This window comes from Lynx rufus, unplaced genomic scaffold (genome assembly GCF_022079265.1).
Source record: "Lynx rufus isolate CCGP_SWC_20201006 ecotype Redwood Valley unplaced genomic scaffold, mLynRuf1.p SCAF_1, whole genome shotgun sequence".
Classification (NCBI taxonomy): domain Eukaryota; kingdom Metazoa; phylum Chordata; class Mammalia; order Carnivora; family Felidae; genus Lynx; species Lynx rufus.
This window is the reverse complement of record NW_025814823.1, coordinates 51,545,129-51,559,767: the sequence shown is the minus strand read 5'-3', so window position 1 is coordinate 51,559,767 and position 14,639 is coordinate 51,545,129. Positions and strand designations below refer to the sequence as shown.

General features: G+C 36.4%; 1 protein-coding gene across 6 annotated transcripts in view; it reads left to right on the top strand.

Moving 5' to 3' along the window:
- The window catches only part of MYCBP2 (MYC binding protein 2), a 283,903-nt gene that overhangs the window by 39,185 nt on the left and 230,079 nt on the right, over positions 1–14,639 (top strand). For all 6 annotated transcript variants that reach the window (XM_047080835.1, XM_047080826.1, XM_047080807.1 and 3 more), the window contains exons 3-4: positions 1,992–2,207; positions 10,633–10,786. In XM_047080835.1, the coding sequence (XP_046936791.1) occupies positions 1,992–2,207; positions 10,633–10,786 (370 nt within the window). The remainder of the gene's footprint in view (positions 1–1,991; positions 2,208–10,632; positions 10,787–14,639) is intronic.

The window sequence follows — 14,639 nt, the reverse complement described above, 5'->3', positions numbered from 1 at the left end:
CCTAATGGGTCACTATAGTGAACTTGTTTGCCTTCTGTGAATCTTCTTTGGTGACATGCCTGTTCATGTCTTTTGCCCGTTTTCTAAATTGAATGGCTTGTTTGGTTTTTACTGTTGAGTTTTGAAAATTCTTTATATATTCTGCATGATAGACTTTTGTCAGGTATATGTTTTGCAGATACTTTCTCCCAGTCTGTAACTTTAATGCTATTATTTTTTTTTAATTACATATTCCAGTTGTTCACTCCTAGTGTGTAGATACATTAACTCTTTCTTATTTAAAATATTGATCTGGTATCCTGTGACTTTGCTAAATCCACACATTGTTTCTAGTGGCTTTTTTTGCAGATGTCTTAAGAATCTCTCCATGTCTTCTGGAAATGAAGACGTTTGTTTTCTAGTAGATATTTTCCTTTCTAACTATAATTTGTATTTCTATTTCTTGGCTTATCACACTAGCATATCTAGTATAATGTTGAATCATATTGCTGAGAATAGATATCTTTTTCTTGTTTGCATCTTAGGGTACAGGAATTTAGTCTTACTATGTTAGCGGTGGGTATTTCATAGATACCCTTTATCCATTTTTAGAAATTTTCTTTTATTCCTAGTTTACATACACTTTTTATCATGAATAGGTGTTTGATTTGTGTCAGATGCTTTTTCCATGTTTATTTAGGATATCGTCTGTTTTCTTCTCTTCTTATTTTTGTTAGTATGAGGAATTACTAATTACTTTTCCAGTGTTGTTACCAGCCGGTTTTTTGGTTGATCATCATGCATTACCTTTTTCATATGTTCTTAGATTTGGATTGCTAATAATTGCTTGTTTTTAGTGTGTCTGGGATACATACTTACACATTATTTATCAATTAACTTCAGTACATATTTTTTCTAACAAGGAGTATTCCACTTTTTCCCTAATTATTTATAGAAGAAGGATAGAATTTTGAAACCAAGTGTTTTTGGTACTTGACGTGTCATCTTATTTATCTTGGATACTTCCTGGACATACTCCAATTTTTGGAACTTGCATTAATAGAATATCTTAAACCAGTTCTGTATATTTATAGTGTAAATGTTGTTCTCAAAAGTGTGATTGTGGCTTGCTGACTAAAATGCTGGGTCAGAACAGAAACTGACTAAGTTCTAACAAATTACCAAGCATGTGATTTTTATTATTTATCAAGATTGATAGCTCGGAGATCTTCAGGAAAGCATATATCCATAATCTACAGAAATCTAATTTCTTTTCTTTTTTTTCTTTTTTTAATGTTTATTTATTTTTGAGAGAGAGAGACAGAGTGTGAGTGGGGGAGGAGGAGAGAGAGAGGGAGACACAGAATCTGAAGCAAGCTCCAGGCTCTGAGCTGTCAGCACAGAGCCTGATGCGAGAGGCTCGAACTCACGAACTGTGAGATCATGACCTGAGTGGAAGTCGGACGCTTACTGACTAAGCCACCCAGGCACCCCCAGAAATCTAATTTCTTAACATTACTACTATTTAAATTAGAATGAAATTGGAAGAATTGACTAAAATTAAAGTTTGTTTGGTTTTTAGTTCTGATTTCTGTTTAAGCCCCTAAATGTACTTTTAAAGCTATCAAAATGTAATTCAACGTTTGTACTAGGTCATTGAGACTCAAATACATCTGATGTTCCTTAGAAGAGCACAAAATTAATATTCTGTGATACTCAACAGTTAAACTTTGTTGGTTTTATTCCTATCATGGAATAAAAAGGTATTCCTATTAGTCTCTTTGCCACTCTCCAGCCCTTGTCAGTGGGGTTATTGCTGTGTTACTTAGTAAAGTGTAGAAGAAAGGGTACTTACTATAAGTTGAATCAGTAGACTTGGATTGTCTTGCTATGTCACTTATTTGATTTATACAAGTTATCCAGCATTTCTAATCTTTAATCTTTTATATAAAATGAGAATTGGTGATGATGCGAAGGAATATAGAATTGAAATATTATATCTTCTATTTCAGTCTGAAAACTTGGAGAATACGGTAATCATACCAGATATCAAATTACATAGCAATCCTTCTGCTTTCAATATTTATTGCAATGTACGCCATTGCGTTCTGGAATGGCAGAAAAAGGAAACATCATTGGCAGCTGCATCTAAGAACTCTGTGCAGAGTGGAGAATCAGATAGTGATGAAGAGGAGGAATCCAAAGAGCCCCCTATCAAGCTTCCAAAGGTAAGTCACTAAATTCCACTTGGATGGATAACCACAGGTGTTTGGGCTATACTACATATATTTACATTGCTAAAATACCTTGTTTTTTAATAAATTGTGCACTCAAAATTAATAGGGCTGATGGGTAAAAATAGGTTTGGGGCAGACCAGGAAAACTCTATGCATCTTTATAACTGGAGTGCTAACAAAATCAATAATTGGTAACCCAGTGGAGAATACTTGACAGCCCAGGAAGAAAGATCAGGGGCTTTTAAAAATGTACAAAAGCAGTAGAGTGGAAATGAAGGGTTGTAAGCACTGAGCCATTGCAGCTAGAAGTGGAGCTCTGAGCCAGTGGGCTGCCATTAAGGTGGGTGTAAGCAGAACTGCAAACTACCACCAGCCAAGAGCCATAGTAAGCTGGGGGTGCTTCCTTCTGGGGAGGAAGCCTTGGGTACAGGTATGCATTTTTATTTTTCTTCAAATAGAACTAGGAGGGCTCCTGGCTGTGCAGCTGCTGAGTTGAGAGCTTTTTGCCTTTTCTTCCTTAGGTTATGATTGTTCTCTTGCTATTTTGGCTCTCCTTGCCTAGGAAAAAATTACATATGAAGCAACAAAACTTCTACATTGTTCTGATATCACTCCCTTATTTACCAGAGACATGTAAGCTAATTGGTGTTAAAGAAGCATGTACTATAGTAGAACAAACTATTCTTAAGGTACTCTCTTCTATTTAAGTGTTAGTGTATTTCAAGACTGTAATGTTATTGTATATATGGTATTTTTTCTACATTGTAGGTATAGTTAGTATTTCTAACAAAAGAATAGTGACAATATAGACATATTTTTAAAGGGGTATCTATCATAAATGATTTATATGTATATTGCCTTTTTCTAAATGTAAACATTTTTAAATGATTTCCTTTATCATAAATGGTTCAGTGTGTTGCCTTTTTACTAAACTGATACCTTAAAGCTGTGCCTTAAAAACTTTTTTATACATACACACAGGAGCTATCATGCCAATATTTTTACTAAACTGATACCTTAAAGCTATGCCTTAAAAACTTTTGTACATACGCACAGGAGCTATCATGCAAATATCATGCAAATATTTTGCCATATTTCATGGTGGCTATTCCTAAGTGCACCACAGCCCTTAATCAGTACTGTCACATTCTTCTCACCTTATTCTCAGCAGATGGCTTGCTTCCTGTTTTATAGAGTAAGAGAAGTTTTGTGAACTTCCTCAGCCTTTTAGTCAACCATCTTTAAGTGTTCTTCTTGGGGCTCTTCTTCCTTTAGCCCCTTTCTCTCCAGTGTCCTTAAGTATAACTTCTCTATTGGCTCCTTTCTTCTTCTTAAAACAAATAAGCTTATCTTTTCTGTGTAAGCTCCTCTAGGTAAAGAGTTTCCATCAAGTACTGACACATCAGGAAACGGTATAGTGATTAAGAACCTGGGCAGTGGAGTCAAACTGCCTGCGTTCAAATACTCACCCTTAAAAATAACTGTGTAATGCTGGGGAAGTTATTTGACTTATCTGTGCCTCCATTTTGTCATCTATGAAATGGAGATAATATATACCTCACAGGGTTGTAGTGAAGATGCAGTGAGTTAACAAATGTCAAATACAAGTGTGTGAGTAAATAATAGGTATAGTTGTAAGTATCAGGTTAGGTGAAAACAAGAAATTGTGTAGGTACAAATGAATTTGAGTTGCTTTTCGAGGAACTCCTCAATTTATTAATAAATACTTTATGTCCAAGGAAATAAACTTCTGGAAAGTCAGTGAGACCATGTGACGAATGAGAGGGGAAGAAGTTTTGAGATGCCTTTATGCAGAGGCATTCAAAATGCTGTGGGTTAGGGCGTGGGTGGGGAATGAAACTTCTAGGTGATGTTTTTGGCAGCCATTTGCATGACATAAAGGACCAACACAGAAGAAATGAGGCCTGTAGGACTTGAGGAGATGAGAATTTAAGGGCAGGTGAGAAACATTAGCATTTTTCTTTTCCTTTTGACCCTTCTGCTCCAGATGCTACTCTTCTACATCAGTTCCTTCCTTTTCTTTGCAATTGTTCCTCTCTTGTTCTTCTTGCCTACATGTGTGGCTGTTGCTTTCCTTCTTTTCACTGAGTTTTTTTCCTCTCCCACTGCTCTTCTCTCACATAATTAAGACAGTTTTTATTTGTTGTTAAAGTATCATTTTGATGCAATTTAATTTTCTGTTTGAATTTTTTTTTTAATGTTTATTTATTTTTGAGAGAGACAGAGACAGAGAGTGAGTAGGAGAGGGGCAGAGAGAGAGAGAGGGAGACACAGAATCTGAAGCAGGCTCCAGGCTCTGAGCTGTCAGCACAGAGCCTGACTCGGGTCTCGAACTCCCAAACCATGAGGTCATGACCTGAGCTGAAGTCAGACACTTAACTGACTGAGCCACACAGTCGTCCCTTCTATTTGAATTTTAAAAGTTAAATTGCATTTGATTTTTGTGTAGATCTTACTTGTCAGGGTTTTCTTTGCTTTTTGTTTTTTTGTAGGTCAGCAATCATTGATATTTTGTAAAGTTTATTTATTTTGAGAGAGAGAGAGAGAGAGAGAGAGAATCCCAAGCAGGCTCTGCACTGATAGTGCAGAGACACAGAGCTTGAACTCACAAACCATGAGATCATGACCTGAACCCAAATCAATAGCTGGACGCCTAACTGACTGAGCCACGTAGGCACTCCAGTCATTGATATTTTAAACACGACTTGGGACACCTGGGTGATTCAGTCAGTTAAGCATCCGACTTTTGCTCAGGTCATGATCTCACGGTTCATGGGTTTGAGCCCCATATCGGGCTCTGTGCTGACAGCTTGGAACCTGGAGCCTGCTTCAGATTCTGTCTCTCCCATCTCTCTCTGCCCCTCCACCACTTGCACACACACGCTTTCTCTCTCAAAAATAAGTAAACATTTTTAAAAAAGGGGGACTTTCTTACCCCCACCTAAATGCTTCATATTAAGGTTTTTACCTAAAACACAGTTTTTACCCAGCTCAAACCATCTTTCACTATCTGACTTCCAGATTCCCTATAGTGTTCCATGCTTTATAACTACATAGTTTTTTTGGTTTTTGTTTTTTTTTGTTGTTGTTTTTTTTTTTGAGAGAGAGAGCAAGAGCACAAGGAAGGTGCAGAGAGAGACAGAGAAAGAGAGAGAGAGAGAGAGAGAGAGAGAGAGAGAATCTTTCCTAAGCAGGCTCCATACTGAGCATGGAGTCCAACACGGGACTCACTGTGAGATTATGACCTGAGCCGAAATCAAGAGTTGGATGTTTAACTGACTGAGCCACCTGGGTGTCCCTATAACTGCATAATTTTTAGTAGTTATTGTTGAGATTCATACTTCCCAGTCTTATTTGAGTCTCATCATGCCATGTATTTTGTTAAAAGATATAGACTTACTTATTTACTTCTTAAGTTTATTTGCTTTTAAATTCTTTTTGAGTTATAGCAAGCAGTATATTAGGCTCTGGGAACAAAATAATGATGAGACACGGTCCCTACCCTCAAGAAAGTTATGTCTGGTAGGGGATACCAGACATGTCTAGTGACTTAAGGACTACTAGGGCATGCTGGGTGTAGTGGAACACCGTGGGTATGGATGCAGCACTGACTGTAGATGCACTTACAGGCGGAGGGAACAGCACCATTACAAAAGTACACGTGATCTGTTTTTAGCTAGAGTGGAGTAGCTGAATAGGGCAAGAGGCTGAGAGCAGGAGCTAGATTGTGAAGGGCCTTCTGTGTCATGCACCCACTTTCAGATTTTGTCTTGTGATTTGGAAATATTGAAGATTTTAAGCATAAGAGTTTGATCAGACTTGTATTTTAGTAAAATTACTTGGGTGCTAGTAAGACAAACCATAGAGGGTGGTAAGGTTAGAGCAGAGGGATCAGTTAGGCAGCTATTGAATTTGTCCCGGAAGTGTTACTGAAGGTTGCTAGTGGTGGTGTTTGGGTTACAGGAAATGTTAAGGAAGCAGAATTGACAAATTGGTAATTAGTTGATTATGAAGGCTGAAAGAGAAAGTGGAATCGAAACATACTTCTGAAGTTTCTGGTGGCAATGTCATTTACTGCAAGGGGGGAACTGGAGGAGAAGCAGTGCTTTGTTGGGATGATGATGATGTTTAGTTCTCTTTACTGAGTTTGAGGTACCTGTGAGGTGTCCTGTGTATACTATATAGGGCTGAAGTTCCAAAGAAAGGTCCCAGCTAAAAATAGAGACTTGGGGACTGTCACAGTGTGGGGGAAGGTAAAATAAAATTCTGTTAGAGATAGGATGGGGGTGGGATCAAGAGCATCACTTAAAAATTGTCAGTTTCAGTGGCTCCTGGGTGGCTCAGTTGGTTAAGCGTCTGACTTCGGCTCAGGTCATGGTCTCACGGTTTGTGAGTTTGAGCCCCACATTGGGCTCTATGCTGACAGCTCAGAGCCTGGAGCCTGCTTCAAATTCTGTTTCTTTCTCTCTCTGCCCCCCCCACCCCCACTCGTGCTCTGTCTCTGTCTCTCAAAAATACATAAATGTAAAAAAAAAACTGTTAGTTTTGAAAAGTTGTGAGAACACTTTTGGGTGTAAAGAGAAGGGAAGAAGATGGTAGTAGTCCTAGATAAATTTGTATGTTAGACGATACTGCTTAGACATCTCACACCCAGACCTTTTGAGAAGCAGAATTCTTCCTCTTCTTTTTGTCCTCCTCCTCCTCTGCTGCTGCTCTTCTTCCACTCTTCCTTTTGCTCCCTTCTAGATTTTTATTTTTCATTATTTGTAAATGTCATATCTACCAAATATTTGCTTTATATAAAAAATTTTGGAAGGCAGTGTACTTCCCTCGGTGGTAATATATAAACCTACTTTTGATTTCCTCTTGAATTTTTTCAAATGGATTCTGAAAGTATTAGAATAGATTCTAGGACTTTTTAAAAATTCATTAGTGTATAGTTGACGTACAATGTTGCACTGGTTTCAGGTGTATGACATAGTAATTCAATAATTCTGTATATTTTGAAATGTTCACCAGGATAAATGTAGTCACCATCTGTCACCACACAACATTTATTACAATATTATTGGTGATATTTCCTAGGCTGTACTTTTCATCTTCAGGACTTACTTATTTATGACTGGAAGTTTGTACTTTTTAATCCTCCTCACCTGTTTTGCCCCTCCCATCCCTTTCCTCTAGGACTTTTTAATAGAACAAGGTAAAATTTATTAAAAAATTATTAATCTAAATGTGATGTAACTAAACTTTTATGCTCATACTTGCTAGTGAAATAATAAAATCACTTTTGGGAATATATGATTTGACGAGAGCAAAATAAAACCTTGAAAGACTCGTTATGTTATTTTTCTTTGGCCAGGCATGTTTTTATCTCACTTTTCCCAGCAGTGACATTGCACTGGCTGTATCAGATAGTTATTTGGGTTTTGTGTTCCTTTAAGTGTAATAGAGAGCCTTCAGGATTTAATTATTTGAAAGTAGCTGTAAAGGGAAAATTCAGTAAATTTATTTAGTGAATATAAAAGGTTATTTTCTGAAGAGAAGTGGAAGACTGTGTGTTGGGTAGTTATGGTTTTTCATTGAAAGTACCGAAGCTTAGTGTATTTAATTACTATAATCAACTACTCTGTTTAAAAGTCACATTTATTTATATTGCTAATTATAAAGGCAGTATATATTGTAGATAGTTTGAAAAATGCAGAACATTTTTTACAAAGAGGAAATAGAAATTAAAAATTAGAAATCCCTCTTAAATTCCTATTAACCAAAACATACCCATTATAAACATTTATATATATATATACATTAAAAGTATATTATTTCTGCACAAATGAAATCATACTATATTTGCTGTGCTATATTTTTTCCTTATACTCTTCCTTCCCAATATTGAGTGGGGAGAAAGTACAGTATGTTCTCAGTGACTGTAAGACAGGATTCATTGTGTAAAGTATAATTTCAGAGTTCATACGTATGGTAAAATGTTCTCAGCCAAACCTCAAAAACAAACACAAACAAACAAACTTATTTCACAACAACTTTTATTCCTCTGCTCAATAATTCAAAGCTAAATATGATTGGAAAACTTGAAATTGATTTTTATTTTATTGTATTTTGAAAACATATCAATATTCTGGAAACAAATTAATTTTCCCCCTTATTAAAAAAATTTTTTATGAAGTAAGGTGCAGATGAGAATCTACAGTGGTTAACCTAGATAGGTGGGTAATTTCTCTTTCCTGATCATTTGGCTAACATTTTATGGGTTTACCAAAACCAGCTAGTGCTCTGTTCCTAAGCAGCGTATCTGAGTTGCCTATTTTAATATATTTGTTATTATGCCCTGAACTTACCAGAGAGACAGCTCAGGAACTTGTTCAGTAAGTAGCCTCACTCTTTTTTGGTAAGGTTCAGTACTTTCTCTGTTACCATAGGAATCTTATGTAAATAAACCATAGCTAAAAATGTTATCTGTGAAGAGTGTCCTTTGAACTTTGAAAAGTCATGATTGGTAGCAGTAGAATAAGCATTTTTGAAGACTGAAAGGGTAGAGTAGTTTCCCATTGGCCTGAGAACAGAGCCCTATATTTTGTGCTTAGGAGATCTTTGAGTTCAGATTCATTTCCTGTAAGTGCAGAAGCAGATAGAAATCTTGAACAGCATGTTTTTACTTTCTAGTGTGTTTCAGGAAAAGAAACTATATCAACTGGAAAATTTTCACTGCTTAGTGCATTTAATCAATTGAAACTCTATACAGGCCACCTCTGTAATCTTGGCTATAATTAAGTCCGCTAGTATTTTAGATAACTTCTCTAAAGACAGTCCTACTAGTTTAACTTCTCAGTCATGTCTGTATTCTTCAGAAACCTTGCAAATGATAATCAGAACTGCAAGTGACTTGCCTGCAACTGATTTGACCATTGTCTGGAAAATCTGTTTCTGATTTGCAGTGGTTTTTAGCACACAACGGAGAGTAATTAAATATTTATTATATGCCTGTCATGTGCTAGGCACTGGGTTAGCCATAGGACATATTAAGCCAGCTCAGGCATGCTCCTTGTCTATAAGGAGACCACAGGAAAAAGGAAACAAAAATGGTCAGCTATACTATAATAAATGGTATAACAGAGGTCTCAACTGGATAAGAGTCATGTACAAGGCTCATTTACCCTGTTAGAGAATAAATTCTTAGAGGACAGGGGCTGTTGTGATGTGTATCTTCATATCTCCTATAGTGAGTTGCACAAAATAAAGGTTTAAGAAACATTTATGCTCATCACACTTCTCTGTCAATCTTTAGTTACAGATGTATCTTTTGCTAGATATGGACTGAGTCAGATTTGGTTCTGATCAGGAATGATAAGATAATGAAGGTAAAAATAGCAGTGATCTTTTTGGTAGGTAGGTTTTTTGGTGATTAAACCCTATAAGAAGAGGGGACACATCAGTAAACAGTAATATTGTGATTGTACCATTATAGGAATGGCTAAGACGAAACGCTCCTTTTTAAATCTCTGCATTGTATGAGTTATATTGACTTTTTTCCTGCTCATAAGTAACAAGTAACATGACTTGTAACAAAAGAATGCTGATTTGTACTTGAGTACAGCCAAATGAACTTTTAAATTAATAGAGTTTATTTTTTCTGAGTGAATGTAACCTAGTATCTACTTCATTGTTAAAATTTTTATTATATTTTATTATGGCTTCCTTGTGCTATAAATACTTTTTTTTTTTTTTAATTTTTTTTTCAACGTTTATTTATTTTTGGGACAGAGAGAGACAGAGCATGAACGGGGGAGGGGCAGAGAGAGAGGGAGACACAGAATCGGAAACAGGCTCCAGGCTCTGAGCCATCAGCCCAGAGCCTGATGCGGGGCTCGAACTCACGGACCGCGAGATCGTGACCTGGCTGAAGTCAGACGCTTAACCGACTGCGCCACCCAGGTGCCCCTATAAATACTTTTAAAATACTGCCACTGTAGGGCGCCTAGGTGGCTCAGTCGGTTGAGCTTCTGACTCTTGATTCCGGCCCAGGTCATCATCCCAGGGTTGCGAGATGAGTGTGGAACCTGCTTATGATTCTGTCTCTCTCCCTCTGTCCCTCTCCCCCATTTATGTCCTCTCTCTCTCTAAAATAAAATAGTGCCATAATTTTTTAACCCTTTCATGTAACTAGATGGTTTTCTGTACCTTGGAATTAAATGCCATGGGTGGTTGTGTTTTGCTTTTTTATGTGTTTTTGTTGGTTTTAGCCTAGTAAATATTGCAGCATTAATCATTTGCTGTGGCAATAAGCTGTACTGGTGAACCTGCCTGGAAAGTGTTACTAGTTTACCTGTTATAATATATATGTATATATATGTATTTTTTTTTTTTTCATCTTAAACAGATCATTGAGGTTGGACTTTGTGAAGTTTTTGAATTGATCAAGGAGACGAGATTTTCTCATCCATCCCTGTGTCTGAGGAGTCTACAGGCCCTGCTTAACGTGCTTCAGGGTCAGCAGCCGGAAGGCCTCCAGTCAGAGCCCCCAGAGGTCCTAGGTGAGAGCCCTGGGCATTGAATGAAGTCTTTGAATGTAAATAGCTTCTCTTACGAAGCATGTACAGCAGCCTGTAATGCAGTTTTTTTTGTTTTTTTTTTTAATGTATTGAAACAGCAAGGGTATAAATTTTAAGGTATTTTGCTATGTTCTACTGGAGTTCCAGTTTAAGAGTTTTAGTTCACACATAGACATTTCTTGATTATTGTGATGATGGGGAAAAAAGCAAAACATAAATCCTTGGAACCCAGAAATAATCCAAGCCTTATAAGTCACTACTAACTTAAATCATTCTTGTTAAACCTTTGGCCGAAATAGCTAACATTGACTTTCTCTAACTTTATATATTATTCTGGATAGTTAAAAAAGTGGGAAGAAAGTGAACAAATGCTACCAACCCCAAACAGCACAATTACTTTCCAAACAGGGCATTTCTTTTGTATTCATTATAAATAAAAATTAATTTTTGTTATAGATAATGCTTTTGAATTAGTAGCAACTTCCATTAAGTAAATATGTTTGCTTTTTGTAAAGTGTATTTGAATTTTATGAACACATGCCTTTCTTGCTATTGATGCAGGTTGAACACATAAAGAAGTTAGGAGCTCTTGAGGAACAGAAATAGAGATGGAGGCATAAGTTTGAAATTGGCTAATTGATTTTTTCTGATGCTAACCATGGGCCTTGAAAGTCTAGATTTTTCTAAATCTCAAGCATTAGTTCATATCAGATTCATATGGGCCCAACCCGCAGAGTTTCTGATTCAGTAGATTTGGCATGGGGCCCAAGAATTTGCATTTAGAGTAAATTTCTGGGTGATGTTGCCAGTACTGCTCATCTGAGGACCGCACTGCTGGTCTGGACTAGAGTTTGATTTTTTTTTTCTACTTGGCTATTTGGTGTTTATTAGACCCACATGTGAGAACCTAATTACAGATCATACAGGTTTTGTTCTGGTGGTTGTTTGTTTGTTTGGCTGTGGGGGGTGGTGGTGTCACATGGTGATTAGTTTTTGTGTTGATTTTTTTTTTTTTTTTTTTTTTTTTTTTTGGTTTGGTCAGGGAGGAGAGTGCTTGCCATGAAAACAAGCTGAGGATTTAAAAAACACAATACCCTCCCCCACCCCATGTTATTAAACACTACTACTAAATAAAAGCTGTCATATGGTAAGAAGCAGGCACCTTGTTGATTACTGTTATGGTAACACAAGTGATCGTATTACTATTGTGATGCATTACTTGGCATCACAGCATCTTACCAAAGCTTTTTATTTATTTAATTGATTATATTTAAGGATATTTTGCTGTTCTTAGCTCTAGTTTGTCAATTAACAAATAATTGAAATATTTAAAATATCCACTAAAACCTGCACATCCTGTTTATTACTTTGAACAGCATGCTAGTCATTTCTTTTTCCTAGATCCTCTGCCATTCAGTTATCTTTTATTAGTTGTCATATACCTTGTTTAGTATCTAGTCTATGTATAAATACTCCCTTTCCTTTATGCTTTTCAAAATAGATCTTGTTCTTAATACTGTTTTTGAAATTATAATGTGTGCTTCAGCTTAATCATCTTCTATTAAAACTTTCACCTGATTAATTTGTCTGTTTTTATTTTCTTGTTAACAGTTTCAAATGCTGCTATAATTCTTTGGTTTCTCTTTTATCCTTTCAGTGTTTGCTTCCTATCTCTTCCCTGTTTTGACTTATTTTTATATTGAGGGATTTAACATCACTTTATATTTCTTATTTGAAATGGCTTAATTAGCTCAAAGATGTAATTTGGCTCTTTAAAACTAAATTTCTATTGAAATCTGTTTTTTCCTTTCATCTAATAGCATAATCACATTAGTATGCTTTGTTTTTCATTTTATCCATGAAAATATATACATATATGTATATATCACTCTCACTGTTGGGATAGCTTGATGATTATGGTACACCAAGCTTCTTCTCTTAGCAAATGGATTTTGATTTAGAAATTGTCTAGTTTAAAAAAATCATTGTTATATCTATCTTTCTGTTCAATTTAAGGTTGGAATGTATGTTCTTAAGTATTCACTTAAATGTAATAGTATCTCCTGTGTGCTGTACTATGAGCATATAGTTCAGGGGTGATCAGTACAGACACTGTTGCTGTTATTATGGGACTTAACATCAGACAGTTGGACACTTGTGTGATTGCAGGTATGGGTAAATAGTATGGGGGAAAGGAGAGGAAGTTCTAGGAGTCTATAACAGGACTCCTTGAAGATGTGACATTGGAGATTTGAAGGATGAGTAGGAAGGAGTTAACTGAGTTTCTAGGCAAAAAGGACAGCATGCTATAAGTCTCTGACACAGAAAGGAGAATGACTGAACAAAGATTGGCTAAGATGTGGAGAGTGAAAGGAGGGAGGGCTTTGCCATAGGTGAGGAGGGAGGCAGAGACTAGATCATGTGGAGCTTCATACATCATGTTAAGGGAACCTGGCTATTGTTGTAGGAGAAATGGAAAGTCACTCACTATCTCCTCATGCTTAAAAAAATGTTCTTAATTTTATAGCACTTCTGTTTTCTTCCACTTGAATCTAACTTTTTTTGATGGCATAGATTCTTAGTCTTGTTTGCCAAAGTACTACCACAACCTAGAATCGTTTCTCATGCACAGGAAGAATTCAGTGAATATTTGCTGAGTAATTAAAAGATGAAGGGGCAGAAGGATAATGATGGAAGGAAGGATGGACAGATGGAGAAAGGGTAGATGAAAGGATGAGGGGAAAGGATAGTTGGAAGGAAGCACGAAGGGAAGGCTAAATGAAAGAAAGGGAAGACTGAAGGATGTACAGGCACATGAAGAAAAGTAGGGAGAATGGAAAGAAGGAAGAGGAGTAGGGACGAATTAACAAAGGAGCAAATGGATTTTAAATGGAAAACCAGATTTTTGGTTTAAAAATTCTCTTTGGATATAAAAGAACAAAAGTGAAGGTGGGAGCTAATTTTTGAACACTTTTTAGTAGTCTGATTAACAGGTGCTGATAAAGAGCATAGTTTGGGAAGATGGTCATGAGACAGAGCAAGTGGAGGAATTCGGAAGCGAAAGTGACAGGGCTTACTAGGGATGAGATACATGGGAGATGAGGAATGGACAGAGGAAGGCTAGCTCTCTCTGAGTTAACGAATAAACCACAGATGGCTTTTAGTTTTTGGTGAGTTGCAGTACACGAATTCTCTTTTCTCTTTCTTTTGCTCTCTCTTTTCCCTTTCCCTTTCTTCATCTTCCTCAATTTTTCTTTTTCTGATTCTGTTTCTTTCTCCGTCTTGAGTGTTCACTCTGTAAGGATTTTCAAAATCCCTTCCCTTCTGTAGAAGAAATGCGTAGAGGTCTGTCGGTTCAGTTCTTGGACAGAGTTGTTCAGGGAATTTTGCATGGAAACTTCTGGTGGCCATCAAATGTTCAGGTGTTACTTTACCATCTCTGCCACTAAATGGCTTTATCATTTTGGAAAAATCTCTTTACCTCCCTGTCTCAATTTCATTGTCCATTGAAGGAGGAGGATATCTGTCCTATTGACTTGGAGGTTTTTCTAGGGTATAAAATGAATTACATACATGTTTATAAATGTGAACTGCTGTTATGTTAGCAGTAAAACAATTTTATATTAAAAAAATTATAGCATGTATTTTTTATGTATTCTGGTGTTTTACACAAACAAATTTTCTGGACACTTAACATTTTAAGAAGCTCCAATTCTTCCCAGTGTGAAAGGTTAAATAAGTACAGTGAGTAGTCTATTACTTGAGAGGATATTTCTTGAATGTGTGAATGCCTCAAGATAAATTTCTTTTAAACAACCTGGGATAGATCCATTTA